Source organism: Acanthisitta chloris, unplaced genomic scaffold (assembly GCF_000695815.1).
Source record: "Acanthisitta chloris isolate BGI_N310 unplaced genomic scaffold, ASM69581v1 scaffold3309, whole genome shotgun sequence".
Lineage (NCBI taxonomy): Eukaryota > Metazoa > Chordata > Aves > Passeriformes > Acanthisittidae > Acanthisitta > Acanthisitta chloris.
In genome coordinates this window covers 46,683-67,753 of record NW_008691871.1, presented here as the reverse complement: position 1 = coordinate 67,753, position 21,071 = coordinate 46,683, and the positions used below count along the sequence as shown (strand labels likewise).

General features: G+C 37.9%; 1 protein-coding gene across 1 annotated transcript in view; it reads left to right on the top strand.

The window, feature by feature from the left end:
* ZNF385B (zinc finger protein 385B) overlaps positions 1-21,071 on the top strand; it is an 85,937-nt gene that overhangs the window by 26,897 nt on the left and 37,969 nt on the right. Inside the window, exon 2 of the mRNA XM_009082395.1 lies at positions 6,564-6,694. Within this exon, the coding sequence (XP_009080643.1) occupies positions 6,564-6,694 (131 nt within the window). The remainder of the gene's footprint in view (positions 1-6,563; positions 6,695-21,071) is intronic.

Genomic DNA, 21,071 nt, shown 5'->3' with positions numbered 1-21,071 from the left:
GGAAATAATTCTTTTCATAACCTAACATGTTTTTTCAATAAGTAATTCTTGAGTGTGAAGAGCTTAAACTGTACCATATATAATTTGTACCTTGCAATGAAGTTGCATCAGATGCCTCTGGCTATGCCAAAACATCTACTGAAAAACAAACTCCAAATGGAGTGCAAAATGTTTGGCATATCATTTCATATCCATATGTTGCTATGGAAGGCTGGACCTGGACCAGTGCTTTCTTGTCACTTGCCTTATGGGTGTTCCACACAGAGGTTCTTCCTTCATGCTGTTGAGTAGCTGTAATTTCTATACCAGTTCTTGCTGCCTTTCCTTGTGGCTTCTGAAAAGAGAAAACAACACGTCTGTTGAGGATTTACCTGGTTTTATTTGCCAAACATGGATGGGTGTGTGTGATTTGTGCTTTTTAATTTCATGAATAAGCCAATGGAAATCTGACTAGTCCATTGATATCTGAATAATAATTATAAGATATGGATACAATGTACTCTCCAAGTTTTAAAAGATGCATATCTGTAGCTCTGATAATCATTTAAACTGCAAAAGGAACTGCATCCTTCTTCATGGGTATGTTAGTTTGTGTGGTACTCGGGGGGAAAAGAACTTGTTAGCATTTTTCCTGTTTTCAACTAGGCCTTGTGCCCTGTCTCATATATGCTGAGCTTCTGCTTCAAGTTATCTTTAAAACTAAGTTGCCTGGATAGTGAGTTATCCCTTAGGATCAAGTTAATTTATCCTTTGGGAAAATTCGTTGAGGTAATGGCCTTATCTCTCCCTGACTTCTTTTGACAGACTGGAATACCTGTAGGTGTCATAAGACTTATAGTACCATATTATAAGGATGAAATGTTTGTTCTGCTGAGCGAAAGATGAAAACAATCTATTAAAATGCTGTATTTATTCACTTCTTTATATAAAAGGGGTGACTGTGTTAATACTCACCTCCATGAGTATTATTAGCAGGATGCTTCTAGAATAGATTTTTCTTTAAGCATTTTGATATAAACACCTGCTGTTCAGAAACTCAGAAATATTTTACTTGCACTTAACTTGTTTGTATCAGTTTATCTTAGTCATAAACAGAAACACAAGACATCCTCCAATACTCATGTATAGCTGTAAGTAAGCAAATGAAGTTAGAATATTTATAAATCCTGGAAACTTATCATACTGAAAAGGAAAAAAGACTAATATTTATATTAAGTATTGTGAAACATCTCAGGAGCTAGAGTCATATAAATGCCTAAATAACAAGATGTAGCGACTTGCAAGGGATTGGTTTTACCTGTCAGGGAAAGCAGTGGTGGAAGCAGGTAGATTTGGGGCATGATGCAATGGGGGCATCAGATAAAAGGGAAGAAAACTATTCAATTTTTTTATGGTTTAGTTAGGTGAAGTTTTTTTAATAAACATAATTTGTTTGTGCTTATCTTCCCATGAAGCTGCCTATAAGCAACAGTAGGAAAGTCTTGTGCACGTTGGGTTTTTTAGCAGTGGTGGTGGGTTTTTGCATTTTTTTGCAGGGCATAGGCAATGGAACTGAAGAGATTTTTCTTCAATATGAAAGCCTCGGTACTACCTCTGGCTCTAACCTGTTGATAAAACTGGACTTTTGAGCCACATACTGAAATAAATATTTCTGACAATGTTCAAGACTTCCACTGTCAAATTCATAAACTGTACTGAATCTGTAGGGTCCCAGAAAAAGCTCATAGACGAATACATGCAGAATTATCTCAGAATACCTCCAGGGAGCTGCTTCCACCTTCTGGAGCTCTGAAGGAAAATGCTGTAGATGGAGATGACAGTGTGAGGTCTAAAGGCAAGGTGGCTGTGCACACTCTGGTTGTAGTCCATAACTAATTCAGCCAATGTGGGCAAAATGAAAGGGGCAAGTTGTCATCCTCCCTCAAAGGGATACTGTTGGCTCAAGCAGTGTCTAAAAACAGCTGTGCCATAGAAGGGAAGGGAGGAGAAAGCCCAGAACTCATCCATTGCCTAAGTTATATTACTGCTGTTTCCTGACCAGATCAGAGTACTCAACTTGTAGAAAGTGAAGGGTCCTCATAGCTGAAAATGGTCAGACAAATCAGGGCTGAAAAAAGCAACACAGCCTGTCCATAAACTGAGTATTGTCAGTGTAATGCATATACGTAGTGTGGTGGGTGTGAATATCTCAAACAATGTCCCTTTGAAAATTTCCAACAATACTGTCCATGGCACAAGTTAAAAGAACAGCAACCACGTGCAATCTGAGGTGGATGTAGGTTGTCCAGTTTGCAGAAATTTGTCAATAGAATGATTTTTTCAGTCCTGATAGTGCTTCAGTTACTCTTCCACTGCTCTTGTTTGGAGTGTGGATTGCTTCCTTGGATCAGAGGATTAAAACATTGTAGTAATATCTTTAGGTAGTAGAAAAAAGGGAGAGACTTGAGCATGGCTTCAGATTTCTACAGAGTTGCCTTTAACAAAGACTTTGGAAGAGCTTACTTTTAAGTCTGGAAGGTAATTAATTTCTTTATGTAAACTAAAATACTTCACAAAATGTGTTTTAGATGAGTAAGTTTTGTCATGGTATTGTGTTTTAGATGAGTAAGTTTTGTCATGGTATTGTTGAGTTTTTTTGTGTAATGGTCTAGTACTGACCCAAGTCAGAGGAATTAATGAATAGACATTGCATCTTTTTTTATGTGTTTTTCAGTGACAAAGAAAAGCACTTAGGAGGAAAACTACAGAAGTAGTACTGTCACAAATAGTTTTCAGGAGGTACAAAGGAAGAAATTGTGTGGTCGATTTGGCTGAACTTGGCATCACTGTTAGCTGAAAAAGAGGAGCAGTGACTGTTAACCATGGTCAAAGTTAATTGTGATTTGCCTCTGCCAGAACTGCGGTCTTGCTAGTCTTGACATCTACTTTTTTTCTGTGAAGCTGAAAAAGAGCTGTGGGGGTGGTTGGTAGAGATTCTTCGAGTCCTTGTGTTGTCTGTCCCCTTTCTGGCACCTGGCTAAAGCTTGTCTCCCTGGCCATAGGTACACATCTTGCCACAGGCGTAACAGGTGCAAAACTTTCTAATTGCTCCCAAAAACTGTCACTTTCACTTCTTAATCTATTGATTACATGCCTTATTTGTCACAGACTGATTAAATTTGAGTAAAGATTACAACCTTTCATAACTTTGGGAAAAACATCAGTGTCCCAGTGCACTGCAGTGTACATGAAGCCATATATATGTGGATAAAAAGGAGCAGCACCTGTTACACAGGGACTTGTTTTTCAAGAGAAAGAAAAACGTCTAGTGAGACATTTTGGCTCATCTGATGAGATGAAAACCTGTTTTCCTCCTCTTAGAAAAGGGTCAAAGGAACCAGTGAGGATCAGTGCCTTTTAGCAAAGTCTGTGGCTCACATTTCCAATGCATAGATAACTCCTGCTGTGGGAGTAAAAATTAAAGCTACAAAGATAAAATGCTTTTAATAATTATGAAGCTGAAATAAGCAAATGAATTTTCAAGAAAGATCAGTTATATTTATTTCAGAGATTTACAAGTTGTTTAAAACAATCTGTGTTTGACATGGTAAGTTGTCTTTATCATTAAAATGCTAATGAAATGGTAAACATCTGTTAAATTTATGAAGATAATGAAGCTTGTCAGCAACATATTTCTTATGCCAGTATTCCTGCTTAGCTCAGGTCTGCATACAGATTTGGTGGAGTGGTGATGAGAATCTACTTGACCTTTGGGAGCACTGCCAGTGTAAAACTGCCCTATTCCATTTGATTTGATTATTTTTGTCCTGAAGTGCTTTTACTTGTAGTTTAGATCACATTGATCTGGTAATTCTTTCAGAGCCTTCCAAAGGTGGGTCTGAAGGTCAAACTTCAGTCCAACAGGATCATTCATATTTTATTGGCAATTGTAGTAAACTGACAAACAGAAGTGAACAGATTTCTTATTATTAATGTCTTCACTAATCAGTCTGGTAGATGTATATATTTTCTGTTCTGTATGGACTCTGAATGTATCCTAGTCTACTTGTCATAAATTACTCTGGCAGCAGAAACACCATGGACTGCAAAACTGCAGAGAGATTTCAAATGTTTTTGTCCTGTGAAATGATCTGTACTCACCCAAGGAGTACAAAGAAGGTTGCATTTTTTGCAGGAAGATGCTAATTTTTTTTAAATTATTTAAGATTTTGTGCTAAATGCTTTCTATACATTGGATAAAGACAGCATCAGAAACCTAACTTAACACTTATTTTAAATGTCAGTCACAAGTTAAGTCTATTGTGTTATACCTTTTTCTGTAAAAACTGTGTTAAAATACGTAACTATAGCTTCATTGAAGTATGCATATGTAAAGAGAGGACAGGTCTTTTTTAAATTCACAGATCTTTAATTGCTTAGGAACTTCAAAGAGAAACTTGCTGAAGTTAGATTGATGATGGCACTTTAGGTAATTGAATACAACGTAGTTCCTGCTTGAATGCAACTCTGAAATCCAAATTATGTAAATCTACTGTTTCAGAATGAGCTAGTAGAAATAATAATCATTTTTGCGCTTGAAGATATTTTCTTTGGATAAATCCTCTGACACACTGCTTTCCAATTGATGCATCTTTTCCATTATGGATATGAATAAGAAACTATAGGCATGTTAGCCTTTAGCTTTTTGACGTTTGTGACTCCACTTGAATAAGCTTTGACTTACAGTTAATTAGGCACAACTGTCAATGAGTTTTGTGGGCTTATGCAGAAACAAAGCTGACATTTATGAAAGTAAGAAGAAGGGAGAGAATATTCTCGGAAAGTTTCTGAAGCATATTTTTCCTTTTAAGTTGTGCAGCCTAGTTGGGATGGTGTGAAACAGTTCTCTCTCCATAGCTGTCAGTGATCCATCCTTGTGCAATCATCACACTTTTCCTATAGAAGAAACAGAGAATAGATTATAGACTGCTATTCATCTGCTTGACCACAATATAATGCTTACTCTGCTGCAGCTGTGATGAAAATGTCTGTCTCTTCAGCATCAACAAAATTTGAGCTCAGGGCTAGTTGTAAGTGTTTGGTCATCCAAAAAATCCATACAGCCCCATCTGGCTTTTAAACTCAGCTTTTCTCTTGGATACCATAAGATGGGTTTGAAACTGTCTGTGGAGCCAGGACAGTGAAAAGAGAAGGAGGAAAGTGTCTGCTCTGCCTTCAGTTTTGTGTCTTTAATAGGCAGAAAGGGAGATCCCTTAATAAAGCAGTCTTCATTACTTAGCATAGGTACTTAGCAGCCCCTATGGATTGCCTGGCATTTTGCAAGTAGATTCAAATCATTTGATGTTATGGGACAAGAGAGGGGAAAATTGCTTGTTTACTTTTCTAAACCCCTCCTTTCCCCTCTGTCCCCTCACCCCTCCTGGTTCCTGACTGGGTTAAATAAGCTCAGATGACTTATATAACGAAAAAACTCAGGTATTGTGCAAGCTCTGCTGGAGACCAGGGAAATTCCTAAGAGGCTGGTTATGCTCCGGGCTGCTGGCCACTGGTAGGAGAAGGAGGTAATTATGGAGAAATTGTGACAGAGGTAGGAGAGGTAGAGAGTGACTCACCCTCCTTTAGAGGTGTGGGACACTTGTGTTTCACTGCCTGCTCCAGACAGTGTTGAATTATTTATTCAACCCAGGAAGGAAAAAACTAAGATTTTTATTTTTTGGACTTTTTATATCAATGAGGAAAATTTTATTTGAAATCTATTTTGTATGATTTCAGGAAAAAAATGCTCCCACAGGCATAGCTGGAAGGTGTGTACTAGGCACACTTACTGTGTGAATAGGGCAGATAGCTAGTTAAAAATGGATATCTGTGCCTCCCCATTCTTTCAGGAACTTGGTGGTCAATGATTCTTCGGTGTATATAGAAATAATTTCAGCATATAGATTTCTGAAAAGCTTTTGTTTGGAGACAGATATCTGGGCTCCAATTCAGAAAATGCTAGTTTGCATTGCATGTAAAGAGTTGTGTCTGTTTATACACTAGCTGATTATTCAATTGTTGGCTGTTTTCTAATATTTTCCTTGCCCTGTAAAAAGGGTGTTTTTTAACATGTTAGATGAAATGGTGTTCATGCAGCACCTGATAGTCAGAGGAAATAAAAATAACATGTAGCTCACTGTTTGGAAACAAACCTCTGGATTTCAGCTTACAGTCTGTGCTGGCTGATCTAGTAGGCAACCATGAATTGCAAAAGCATCTGAGTTTTATGGGTGCTCATCCTGGCCTTTTTGGCACAGAACAATTTTTCAGCTGTAGAAAGGATTTATTCTACCTGCCAATGTGATTTATATACCGTATGTCTCCTCTTCAGCGTCTGAGTATCCATAGGGGAGAGCTGTGCCTTATCTATAGTGTGTGTAAATAGGTTTCTTTTAATGATATTAACTCCTACAGAGCCTCTTTATTACCTCCCTGTATTATTTTTTCTTGGCAGTTGTGTCAGCTATACTGTGTGTGTTGCAGAAAGGAGAATACTATGAATTCCTGGTTTTGTTTGCTCTTGGCAGGCACTACTACACTTCCCACCCTTGTGCGCACACCTACCTTGATGATGCAGCCTTCCCTGGATATCAAACCCTTTATGTCCTTCCCTGTGGACAGCAGCTCTGCTGTTGGATTCTTCCCAAATTTTAACACAGTAAGTAAAGGTGCTTCCACATTTAGCTTCAGTGTATGCTTTCCAATCTGGTTCTAATATCCAGTATTGAGGCTGCCTTAAAACAGTGCATTGCTGACAGAGTTCTAGGGAACCCTTTTTGTCTGTGCCCTGGTGGTTGCTTTTCCCATGTGCAAAAGGCTTGGACTGGTATCTAGCTTTCTGACTCTGAATGGGGCCAATTGTTTTTTAACTTGGTCTGTTGAGGTGGCGTTTGCACATTGAAAAAACAACACTATGAGAGATTTGAGGAGTGATAGAATAATTTTGAGTGGTTGTCTGAGCACATGTATTTCCACATGCTGAAAAAGAGGAGAACCCAAAAGCTAATGGAAAGACAGGTATGACAGGTAAGACCTAGATCCTCCACTGACATGAAGCAAGCTAAGTCTAATACAGCCAGTGAAGCAACTGAAGAATATTGTTAATTCTGTATAATTACAACACGAAAGTGTAAAATTGCACAGCCAGCCAGGATGAAAAATGTGAACCTGTTCTTTTTGCTTTGTGGTAAAGCATCTTGTGGTGTTGTTGCTTTTCTTAAAAATAAAAAATAATCACCAAAATAATGCTTCTGTAGTTCTCCATGTTTATCAGAGCAGCAGTAACACAAATACTCCCTTCTGTAGTTCTCACTTCTTTAACAGCTCATGAAATTGCTTCAAATATTATCAAAATGCCTTTTTTGCTATCACACTTTGTCATTAGCTGAAACATTTAAGCTAATGGGAACAGGAAGGAAACTACTCTGGGTCATTTCTGCCAAGTCAGCGAGTCTGTTCTGTTTTCACATGACCATCACCTGAACTGTAGGGCATTGAGCTTGGCACTGTAGTTGTGGGGGTGTGGAAAGGGAAGCAGTGTCATCACCACCAGACACTGATCAGCTGAACCACAGCCAAGTGTTTCCTTTCACAAATTAACTTCTGTCTGAAGCATTTTTTTTAAAAATTTCATGACTTGCAAATTCTCCTTGCTGACAAGCTTTGTGCTACAGCACATTGGTGTGTGGGATGGTTATGAGGTAACGTATCAGCCAGGAGGTAACATATCAGCCAGCTTCTTTCACATGTCAGCAGCCCAAGGCTTATTATAGGTAGTGGCAAATATTACTAAATCATTGCAAAATATGTATATGAAAACTGTGCATTTATAAAGGAGATGTGGGCATGTGCATGTGCGCAAAGAGAGAAAAGATTTTTTAAAAAATCCAGGTATGTTTTAAGTGCAGGCCCAAGACTCAATACAACATTAGGAAAGCTGTGTATGTATGATTCACATCTTCTAGGCATGATAGAATTCATATTCATTTTCCATCCTCTTCCTAATACACTTGAGAATTTTATTCAGTTCTGCTTTGTCTGCTTTTCAGTTGCACAGGTTTTATAGATGAGCTTTTTCACAGAACCATTCATGAAGACTAAGAGAAACTTTTCTTTAGAGATGCTGCAGTTTTAGGGTCATCTAACATTATTTTCTTATGGTGGTGTTATTGAAGTTGCTTATCACAGTAGCCTCTAGAGACAGATTAATTTGGATATTTACACTGGTTTTTGCCTAGCTTATATTTATCTGGATTTCATTTGCCTGTTTCCTGGAGTGTTTATCTTTCACACCCGTCATTCCTCCCAAAACTTCTATGAGTTTTCTTTTTTAAAAAATGAAGAAAGAGACCTGGAGTAATCAGCAAATACAAATCAACTCGGTGTCTACTTCCTCCCTTGCAATTCTAAATAATTATAGAAAATTATGCTGCTGTGCACCACAGACACTGCATGTTCAAACTCTCTGTTTTGAGGGACAGTGGTTCAGTACTTCTCTATTTCTAATTCACAGACTTTGCCATTTATCTTGCAGGTATTGATTTTCCCTAACAGTCTTTCACAATGGACTTCAAAGCTCATTGGAAAACTAAATCATTCATGATTATCTACTGAGAGGCACAGTGAATGCCAGCTGTCACACATTTCCTTTCTTTCTAACTTAGCACGACCTTTGCAAATGTAGATTTCTATATTTGTGTATATATAAACGTGGGTTTTTCCCTTTTTTTTCAGTCTAAATTGGTGGCAGAGGTATATAAAAGTGTTTAAAAAAACGTTCTTCCAGGAGGTAGTTTTGAGTCATAGAAGTTAAATCCAGTTGACCCATAACACACGTTATCCAAAGTGCCACAATCTTTCAACTTGTGCAGGAAGCAAATATTAGAAGAGCCAAAAATGCACTTCATTCACAGGAGGACTTGTCAAGGACTGCAGAAAGTAAAACATCTATTGTGCAGCCCTCCTTCTCTTTGCCTTCAGTAGGCCTGAGGGCACCCTACCAGGGTGCTGCTCGTGCTTGCATGTGTTCACTGAAAGTGGCAAAAAGAAACAGGGTCTGAAGAGAAAACCTCTTTGGATCCACCTGTTCATTTTCAATGGCAGTCAGATACAGAAACATTTTTCTAAACCTTGCCAGGGGGTGGTTTCCAACTTGATATCAGTGGCCTCAAAACGGAAAAGTTTCTGCATGAGAGCTAGATACAGTGACTACTAGGGTAGGAAAAACAAGGTAAAATGTATTAACTACAAGCATCTTTAAAGGAACACCCCCTACAGGTTTTTTTCCCAGAAGAACTTCTGTTATTTATGGAAATATATTTAAAATCTGGGGTAAACCCTTTCTTATATAGTTAACTTTGACAGTTTCCAATTCTGAAAATATCTGTGATGCTCCAGATGAAACATCAGTGTTCCCATTTTGTTTGTGAAAGTGTTCTGATCACTAGCTTCTCTCCACATGGGGTACTTTCAACTGAAGTACTGAGCAGACCCTGATTTTGTAAAAGAAATGCCTACCCCAATTATGTCTTATTTTCCTGATGAAATACTGTAATTTATTATAACTGTCTCCCTTCAGTTTCTCTTAAAAACATTAGTAGTTCTAAAAATGCTGTGAATGTATGTATAGTAATTGTCAATTCACGTCCCAGTTAAATTTGTCTTTGTTCATTAGGACTTGGTTATTACATAGGAAAAAATAATTGGGGAATGATTGTGCTAAGTCCTTTGATACATGCCTTTATTCCTCAGTAAGGGGAATAAAGCCTTTTTGTTTCAACAGATCAGCCAGCAAGTGATCTTCTAAGGGCAGAATGAAGGGTTCCAAGCAAAGGGGTATTGCAGAATAGGCACTGTCTTCCCTGGTCTTTTCACATCAGCAGCAAACAGTTTTGTCAGAACAGGACAAGCATAATCAGACTGCCAGAGCCTGAACCTGAGTTGCTGCATGGAAGGACAAACCCTCTCAGAAATGCTGCAGCAGCGGATCCAAATGTGACATCATGTTTGTCCTGGCATCAAGTTCTAAATGCTCTTGCTCAGTTACTCATACCCCTTGGTCTTAGCTTGAATCAAATTAGCAGCTGTTTTTACTTAAAATGTTCTTGTTTGTAAAAGAATGGGAGATGTCATTATAGGAACTTCCCAAATTGGTACCTCCAGTTTGGAATGGATGTGTACCAAACAGGTGTTGTTTAAGCAGAGTTCTTTTACAGCACAGTGTAAAATGACTCTAAAAATACCTTAATAGTTAACAACTAGCATAGTGATTACATTTAAAAATCTATGAGAGTTCAGAGTCAAGTATATAAAATCAGTGGAAATCAAAGTTAAGATTACCATGGTCCTCACTGTGTGTTTATTGTAACGTAATCTTCAGTTTTATACCCACTGGCTTCCACCACACAACTTTACCTTCTTTGCCATTCTCTGTCTATCCCTCCCAATTCTTTGCCTCCTCCATCTTCTGTACTGAATGAAGAAAGGATGTTTTGTGGTCACATCATGGGAAGTGATCATGATGCCTCAGCTAAAGTGGCTGAAAGGTAGGATTTATCTTGCAAGGCAAACTTCATGATCACTGTCTGCATCTCCCTGTAAAGGTTATATACTCTCCCCAAAAAAAGAAATCTCATAACTCCAGCATATTCTACCTTGTCCTGAAATGAGAGCAGCACTACATGACTCATATTTAGTTGAAGTGGTACAGCCAAGGACCCTATCGGTCTGCACAAAAGCATTATCAGCAGCTTCTCAGATTCTATCATCATAGAAAATAATCAGCAATTCATATGCTTCCGAGTTTGTTATGGCCTCAGGGGTAATCAAAGATTAGAGCATCTCTTGTAGCTTTTACATTAGTGAAACATTTTACATCTAACTAGCCCATGATTGGTTTCTAAACGCTAGTTCATACCTTCATGTTTTAAAGGACACACGGGTTAATGTGGCCTAGTTACTGCTTCAGCACCTATTTCTCTTCAATTAGGTTTATGCTGATCCTTTATATTAGAGTTCTTTCAGTCCCCTTGTGAAGTGGACCAGAAGTATTTTACATCTGCCAGTGAAGGTGAGCCAGCTGGAAAGGGCTCCAGGAAGGGAAGAGGAGCTGACTAGTAACTTAGTCAGAAATTTCTGACTCTTCTCCAGCATTAGCCCTGCCTGGACTAAGTATCCCTGGCCTACCCCCAAGACAACTACTGGGAGGGACTAATTCTAATTTGCTGTTTCTTCTTCTGCATTTTCAATTATGACCCACATTTTTATTTGCTACTTATCTGTTTCTCATTTGAAGGTCCTGTTAATCAGCTAAGGCAGAAAACAAGTTCAGCAGATAATGCAGGGCACTCATATCACAGGCTTCACTTGCACCTTTGTGCCAAGTGCCTCTTCTGCATTTGGCAGGGCACTGTGGCTGGGGAGTTTTTGCTTTCCTTAGCAGGGTCTGAATTCAGGCACTTAACACCCTTCTGCAGTGCCCAAGTATGCTCTGGAGCACAGGACTGTATATGGCAGGAACAAATCACAAATGAGGCCAACTAGACGTTGCCGTGTTTTCTGTGGTCCTTTTTATCAAAGTACTCTGTCCTTCTGCTCTGATTTCTCCTTCTCCCTTTTATGTAGTGCTGGAGGGAAGTGACCTGTTCTGTTTCTGTCCATTTGACTCCAGAGAGCAGGTGAAGTTTTTTTAAGAGCCATAGTTTACACTCATTAACAGCACAGAAAGAAAATTTATGCGGTTGACTTAGGAGAGGTGTTTCATGGGGTAGCTGAATATTGTGCTTGAGGATTTTTGTTGGCTGTTTTTTTTAATCAAGAAATTTTAAGTGTTTTTTCTTACAGCCATTTTATACTCCTTTTTAATAGCCATGCAGGCACAAAAGGCACTTCAGGTTTGCCTTTTGTTCCTGTTTCAGACACTTAAAAACATTCCTATTTCAATTTTAGTTATTATGGATATAATAGTTTGTATTTTCCAAATCATAACCAGAATCATCCAAATGACAACATGAAGAATCAGCCTGTTACTTTTTATTAAGGGAATAAAAGAAAGTAATAGGTGTCTTCCCACATATAAGTGAGGAAAGCAGAAATTCAGGAACCACACAATAAAGCCCAAATTCTGTCAGCACAGATCTGTTCTGTGCCTGGCTCCAGAGCCCCTCTACCCTCCATGTTGTCTTCCTTTCAATTTCTTGTAGTCCTTTTTCTTTGTATCCTTAGGCTTTTGTTTTTTTTTTTTTACCGAGCCAGGAATCCCTCTTTGTCTTTTTATGGCTTTGATGCAAAATAGCAGAGAACTCTTTCAACTGTAGTAGAAGTTTTTGTAAAGCTCTTTTCATGGCTTTGGAAGCCATGAAAAATGTTTGTTCAAGGTGGTATATTTTTCCAACTTGTGTCTTTTCTTGAAACTATCAGAAATCATTGAGCTTCAAGCAAACACCTGGTAAGATACACTGAGTTAGATATGGGAGGAAAATCACCAAAAGCAGGGAGTTGTCAATTGATCTTTGATAGCTATTACAGTTTCTGGTATTTTAACATGAAGATGCAGGTTCCCTAGTTCCTGTTGGGAATCTCTCAAAGAACAGCTCTCTTAAATTGATGAGCCTAAATAACTACTAATCTCCCTTGTTTCTAGTCTTCATGCGTATTATTATGAGGAAAAAAGTATAGTGAGGCTTTAAAGAAGAATCTCTTCAAACATTTAATTATTGTTTCAAGTTTCTTGTTGCTTTGCATTTTCTCAACAAGGAATTGTATGGATCAGCTTCCTTCTCTCAGTTGCCAGACCAGCAGCCAGGTAGGAAACACTGTACCTAAGGAGAAAGTGCACTGACATGTACTGGTGAAGAACAGAATTCACAGGTGCAGTAGCCTTTCCCGACCACTTTACAGGAATCTGGCATCCACAGTGTGGATTTTGAAAAATGGTTTCCAAATTGCTGCAGTACATCCATTATTGCATGTACAAGAAATTAGGGCATCAGTCTAATTCTTTAAGGAAATACAGATTCTGTGTACAAATTTACCATTTGCTGAGTCCTCCAGACTATGTGTTTTGTCTCTGTCTTTACAGAAAGCTTGGAGTTAGTCTTTCCAACACTTCAGCAGTCTTTACTTCCTTTACTAGTCAGCACAGGAAAAGTTCAGAAGCCTTTATTGAATTGATTTCTTCTCAAGTTAGTAGTATGTTCCTGACACAAGGAAGCTGTTTAAAGGGAGAGAGTTGTTAACCATAAATATTTTAGGCATTAGGCAACTGAAAGATGTTTTGCAAATAGACTGTAAGGAGAACATTTTCCCTCAAAACAAGCAGTCACAGAATTGTATTTTAAGACAAGGAACATGTGTTGCACCACTGTGCTTACAAAGATTTTGCTAGTTCCTAATTATAAGCTTTGTCCTAAGGAAAATTTTAGAGCAGCTTAAAGGAAAAGTAATTCTCCTGTGTCTGATGAATATCAAAGTGGCTGCTTTTGCAACATCCTGGCTGTACATGGCTGGGATTTTACTGCCCTTCCCGGAAAACTTTGTCACATTGTTCCATGAGAAACTGAGAATTGCTGCAATAATTATTAATTAATAAATTATAAGAGTTTAGCTACAAATCAGGTTTTGTTGTACTCATTTTTCTTAATCTGGGCATACCTCATGGTCATCTAGATAAATTTGTGACAGTCTAAAGGTACTGTGTAGGAATTAAAAGTCATAGTGTGAAACTTGTCTTTCTTTTGCCTACCTGAAAACCACAGGTTTGAAGCACTGACCAGTTCTCATTGCAACTAACAGAGCAAGGGTGATTTGAACTTCTGTGCCTTTCAGAGCAGGCCTCTCTGTACTCATTCTGTCTGCTTTCACCATGAACTTCAGCTGCTTCCCTAAATTAATACTAGGAAAAGAGGATCACATTTCTTCCTCACTTGAGAATAAGCCTTATAAAAAACAGAGACCAAATCCAGAACTGTTTTTTTCTGTGGTGTCTTGTTGATTCTTTCTTTGGGTCAAGTATTTCTTTATCAATGAAATATCAAATTTTCAGAGTCTTTTGCACAAAAATTTCTCAATCAGCAAACGGCAATGATATTTTAATTTTCAGATCGCTCTAAGACTATTCTAATTATGATTTTCTAATCCAGAAATTGTTTTTAATAAGTAATAAATATATACAAGGATGAAGGGAAGAAAGAGCAAAGGAAATACTCCCAGCACTGAAAAACTAATAGTAAGAAACAATTAAAAGTTGTTTTCTCAGTTATTTTTTGATCTCTGCGCTTATTCATATAGCATTATATGGAAAGAAGAGAGGTAGGAAGAGTTTAGAATTATTTACCTGATTTTCATTTTTAATATCAGAGTTACTTGATTTAAGCTAGTGAAGTACAAAGACAAAGGACAGAAGAGCAAAAGATTAGAAAATCCCTGATTTTGTTTCAGTTGAATAGTGTAGATGTTTTTCCTTTTGCGTATGTTGGTCTAAACCATGATTTTGGACTGGGTTAGGAAAAAGAAAGAAGGCCTCCAGAGCCTGGTCCAACAATGCTTTTCCAGTTAGACTTCCTAAGTTCGAACTCTACTGAAAACAGTCTCTGCTTCAACATATTATTCCCCGTGTGGTGCTGTTTCAGCCTTCTCCCAAGCTGAGTCAGAAAGCATTCTAAGACAGAGAAGGATGTGTGATGGTGAAATTACTTGTGCTAGCACATGGGATGAATAAATGTGCATGTCAGTAAAGATTTAGAGCTGTGCTTCCCAAGTTGATGCCAAGGCAAGATAGTGAATGCATTTCTTGTTAAAACAGAAAGGGTGTAATTAAATAGGTAAAGAGAAAGTATATTTGAACATGTTCTAAATTTCAGTACCTGTGTTTCAATGGCATATTGAAATTCTGAAATGGAGTCAGAGAAAACCTACCAAATGAATCAAGGCTTTTGTAGTGAGAGGCTTAAGGAGCTTGATTTATCAAGAAGAAGGTTAAGAGCTGATATGATTGCAGTGTATGAGTGCCTGCACTATTCAGAATGTATTTGAGGTTAGACTGACCTTTAATAGAGAAGCACAACTAGATTGAGTGGCTTATAATAGGTTTGGTAAGCATTGCTTCTGCAGTGATGTAAATCAACATAGTTGGAAACTTTTAAATCAAGCTATTGAGATTTATTTTTTTCCTAAAATTTAGGCTCTAGTTGACCACAAATTATTTGACTTCTTAATAGGAAGGGGTGAAGCTTTTCAGTGAATGAAATTATATCATGAATTTTTCAGGAAATCAGATGTAATTTTTCCCTCTGGCCTAAACCAAATCTGTAAATTGCTGCAGACATCATTTTCAGTATTCTGTGTGAATGTAAATCCAGGCATGCAGAGAGAATCAGCCCCGTTTTCCATATTTCCATGCAAGCTTTACTTTAAAAGGGGAACATACAAGAGGGTAGCACACCAAGTGTTTCTGCATTATGCCATAGGACTGGACATAGAAATGTAGAGATGGAAGTCTAACTGCTAGTGGCTGGAGATGGAAAATTGATCTCCCAAGTCTAGGGTTCCAGCCTTGAAATCTGTTAACAGAAATAGTGTGGAATTTTCAAAAGCAAAATTAACTGAACCTTAATTTCTAAAAGGAAAACGAGGAGACTGAATTATTAGTATTCACTTCTTTTAAGACCTAATAGGGTGTTCCTAGCTTTTGGTGTCTTTTTAGTGGTCTTGTACTAAAAATGTAGTGTAAATTCCAAAGGTATGTTCTTTTTTATTTTTCAAGTACTCACTGCTCTTTCAGCTCTTCCTGGATAGCTGTAGTATCTGACATGGTATCAAGTGAATTACAGCAGGACTTTTGGTTTATTTTAAAATGCCTCCAGGCTGATTTCACTGCCTCGTAGTAGTGTGTGGAGGTCACAGCTATGACAGACACTGTTTTCCTCGTGGAGGTTGGAGCTTGGTGACAAATTGATCAAGGAGGGGAGAGACAAATACAGTGAGAAATTGCATTCAGAGAGATTTGCTTTCAGAGTACAATGTTATTGTATTTTGGGAACCACATGTAAGGGAAAGGCGATATTAGTCTCTGGGGTCTGAATTTTTTCTTAGTGGATGCTTCCATCTTTGTGCACTTGGATAAAGACATCTGCTCAGAATTTAGGAAAGAAAAAAGAGTAAAATCATGGACTAGTTGCAACCTGGGTGTGGTTGGCTTTGATTTCAGTAAGATCCAGATTTCATGCTCCATGCAAATGTACTATGTGTAAGTATGTTAAGAAAGCAACCCTGTGACCCCAAGATTATGGTAAAAAACCCTATAATGTTGTAAACTAATTATTCTTTTTGTTATAATGAAACATTTGCACAAGTCTCCAAATCAGTTGCTGGAAATCTGACAGAAGCCCTCCCTGGTTTGTTTATTGGCCATTTACATCTGCCTAGGTTTTTTTCAAACCCCAAGACATTGTGAAGAGCATAGAGATAGAGGTGTGGGAAGGTAGTGTTTAGAAAAGTGCAGACTCACTGCACAGAAATACATCTCTGTGGGGATACTTGGTGCTACTCAAGGAGAACTGATATACAGGGAATATTGATGGCATTCCCACAAGAAAAGATTGTTCACATCATATAATCATTTAGGTTGGAAAAGACCCTTAAGATCATTGTGTTCAACCATTAATGCAGCACTGCCAAATTCATCACTAAACTGTGTCCCTCAGTGCTACATATACGTGTCTTTTAAGCATCATCAGGGTCAGTGACTCCACCACTCCCTGCACAACCTGTTCCAATTGCTTTCAGTAATAAATTTTACCTAATATCCAATCTAAGCCTCCCCATATAGAATTTGAGGATGTTTCCTCTTGTCCTGTCGCTCTTATATGGGAAAAGATACTGACACTTACTTTGCTACAACCTCTTTTCAGGTAGAGCTTCATCAATAGATCTGCGTGGAGTGTTCCTGGTGATGCAACATAAGCAAGGAAACAATATAGCATTGACTTGAACAGTAAACTCTGCTTAGAGTTAGTGAAATGAAAAATATGTTCCCTGTTGGGACAAAAGCAGCATGAATGTGAAGAGAACAGATTCTTGCTAGTTTGCATTGGCCAAGTATGCCAAGTATTGCATCACAATGTTAATGTTTCTGATTTTATGCTGGGCATTTTAAATATGTGCTTTGTTGAATGTGTATTCACTTCTGTCACTCTTTTATTTATCACAGTATGTACAGTTATGGTGGGAGTCTGTGTATATGTGGCAGAATTTATGGTAAGCTTCAGCATATGGTCAGTCTCTACAGTGGCAGCATGCTTGGTTTTCATGACAACTAGAACTCAAACACAGGAGTTCAGCGGTTTAAAAAAAACCACAGAACTTAATTTAGATGCTGCTCCTGCATTGGTAATTTGTATATGCCACTGTTTTTCTCCAGAGGGAAATATTGGATCATATTATCAGTTTGTTCCACATACAGTTTAAAACTTTGCTTTATCAGAGTAAACAAATGCAGTCTGCTGTAGGGCCACTCAGTGTTTTTTCAGAAGCTGGTTAGTGATACTCTGTTTAATCTCTTATACCCACTTACCTATATTTTGAATACCAAAGCTTTTCTGACAGACAACTCTAGATTTGACCTAAAAGTTACATCATGATAAGAGGTAACCAAACTGAGGGCATACATTCCCAGTCACAATTTTAAACCTTACTCAGATTTAAGTTTATGCCGCTCTTACGAAAAAATAGAGCTTACCTCTTCACAGGATCAGTGCAATTAATTTCTGAGGCTCACAAATTGGTGTTTGTGCCGTCTACTGCATGGAAAGAGATCTTTATAATAGCCAGAACTTCAGTTTTACCAAAGGAGTTCTCCTGATGCACTTGTTTTGTTGGGGTTTTTTTTTCTTCTCTTTCCTATGCCTACTTTCATGTCTCTTTGTAGTCTGGTTCATTTCCTAGAAGGCACCAGAAGAATCTGTAGCACCATGACATGCAGCAGGGCAGGGAAAGTTTCTGTTAGGAAGAATTAAAAAAGAATTCAAGAATGAAATTCTTCAATTACTGATGATAATGTGAAACGGCTCATCTAAAACTACCTTTGTACCTGAGGACTGAAAGTTAGCAAATGTCATACACAGTTTTAAAACCCATTCCATGGAGAATGTAAACTCTTTGGTGGCATATTTTTACCAGGCAAATTAATAGATACCTCAGTATGAATAGTATAAGAGGACACTTCATACTGTAAACTGCCTGTACAGTGTCAGCATTATTGCTTTTAAAAGATGAATCTATCTTTACAAACCTGTTTGTAGGGATCAACAAATATGTGGATAAGGATGTTTTAATCTCCATTATTTTAATAACCAAAAGGATTTTCACAAAACCCCTTGGCAAAGATTTTTAGGAAAACTAAACTGGCATAAGATGATCCTTACATGCCAAAAAGATAATTGGGAGGTAAGGAAGCTGAGGAAGATTCCTAATGGTGAAGTTCTCCAAGGTAGTTAAGACAAAGAAAGACAAAAAACATTGTGAGAGACCTTAATGAGACTGAAAATCTAGACAACAATAGTAGGCAAAGTTACATTTAGATAATTGTAAAGTAATGCCCATGCAAGGAAAATGTCACAGAACTTCATGTTGAAAGCAATGTGCTAGGAATTGGCCATCAACATTTGGACATGAGATCTCAGATTTATAGTAGTGATTCCCTGAAAACATCAGCTCAAGAGTTCAGTGCCATCTACCCTGATTATTGTATGTGGCTCCTGTCCATGTCTTCAAGATATTTGATTGAGCAGCACAGAGATAACTTGGGATGTGGAACAGGTCTTATAAAATTGGATTGCGTGGAACTATGTTTAAACAAAAAGAATTGTTTCTTGGCACAGCAGACTGTAGGCATTGGAACTCCATGCAAAGAGTGCAAACTGGTTTACTTTGGTTTCAGGGGCAACTATGCAAGACAAAGTCACTGAAATTTACCAAATATAGAGAAAACACCTGGCTCTGGAAAAATTCTGGTGGAAGAATATGAAAAAAAGAAGGGAGAAACGCAATGTATGTTTGCACAGCTCCTGTTGTCCTGTGTGTTGCTACATTTGCATTTATTTAGTGCTTTGAAAGTTACTGTTGCCGGTCTCGGTAGTTGTAGAGTATTTCTGTTTTCCATTCCTAAAATCAGAAAGTCACAGATTCACAGAATGGTTGTGGTTGAAAGTGACCTCTGGAGATTATCTGGTCCAGCCCCCCTGGTAAAGCAGGTTCACCTAGAGCAGGTTACACAGAATTGTATCCAGGCAGGTTTTGTGTATTTTCAGAAAAGGAGACTCCACAGTATCTCTGGGCAGCCTGTTCCAGTGCCCTGACACTCTAAAAGTATAGAATATGTATTTTCCTCATATTCAGATGGAACTTCTCATGTTTCCACTTCTGCCCGTTGCCCCTTGTCCTGGGCACCACTGTAGAGAGCCTGGCCCCATTCCCTTGGCACCCATCCCTGAGATATTTGTATGCATTGGTAAGATCCCCTCTCAGCTGTCTCTTCTCCAGGCTACAGAAGTAGTACTAGATTACTGCTGAAATCTGCCTGGATTCTCTTAATCCTTGCTCACTTTGATAGTGTGGGTGATTTTAAAGAGATTAATTGCAAAAAAAAAAAAAAGTATCTTCAACTTCGTTGGAAAGACATTTTTAATTTTAACATTTTACTAAACCAACTGAAATAGGAGAGTTGGGACTAGATGATCTTTATGGTCCCTTTCAACCCCTTAATATTCTATGATACTATAACAAGAGCAAAAGATTGTTAAACTTAGTTATGGCTACCAGAGCACAGTGAATTGCTGTATTAGTTCCTCCTGTAGGATAAACAGTGTAGAACAGACTTTGCATTTGTGGTAACTCTTGTCAGCTTGTGGCTGTACATTTGCATTTGTGGTAACTCTTAGCTTCTCTTTTTATTTTGTTTCATAGAACTGTTTTTAAAATACTGGTGATCCCCACAGAGCAAAGCATACTGCATCATTTCCTAATATATACCTCAACAACTCTCTCCCTCTTTCCTACTCCATCCCTCCATCCCTCTTTACAAAGAAGAGGATAATTTTGTGTAGTGATCTGAGATCAGTTTACCCTGCAGCATTAATCTTCTAACAGAGAGATACTATTTTATTTTTCCAGCATGCTGTAATCCATCCCAGTTTCTGATATATTTAAAGCCTATTAATTATTAATGTTGCACTTCTTGAATTCTAATCATGACCAGACTGCACGCAGGGCTCCGGTTTGGAAAGGATCGTTAGCTTTTCCCCTGGGAATCCTGAGTGGTACTTTCTGGAGGCAGCGTGATCTGTATTATTTGTGTCGGTTTTGTCCTTGTGCTGCTACGTTTGTTTGAAACGGGGACTTTGTGCATAGTCTGCATTGTACTGTTTTGAACTGCCTTGCCTAGCGGTAGCGCTGTGGATTATTATCTGGAATGCACAGAGGAATCATTGATCACTGCTTCTTTTTCCCTTTTTATTTTTTTTAAACGGGACTGCAGACGCTAGTGGGTATTTTGCTCTTTCTTTTCATCGATGTCAGACACTTCAAATGGTTGAGGTACTTTTCAGTATTACTCTTTTGTTCTAGATTAACTGATCTAACAATTAGTAGTTAAGTTGACAAGTAAAATGTATCTTCTATTTAAGAAAAATATCCAACCAACTATTCCCTAATAATACAGCAATATTTTAACATGTATTATAAATGTAATAATATATATTGACTGTCAAATCTATTATGGATGCTTAAATTACTTTTAATCTGCATGTATAACTGTGGTATATTATGCAAGGCAATGCAATAAATTTTGCAAGTAAGCAATGGAATTTTTTTCTTATATTTTAAGCTTTTAAACTTTAGACTTCCACTATATTCTAGACACAGAGGAAACAGGAAACAAGGATATTTTAGGTTTTTCTTACTTTCTCACATTCATTGTAACACTGTGTCACTTAATAATTCAGTAGTTCATTCTTGACGAGGTGGTTTTACTTTTGTCATTG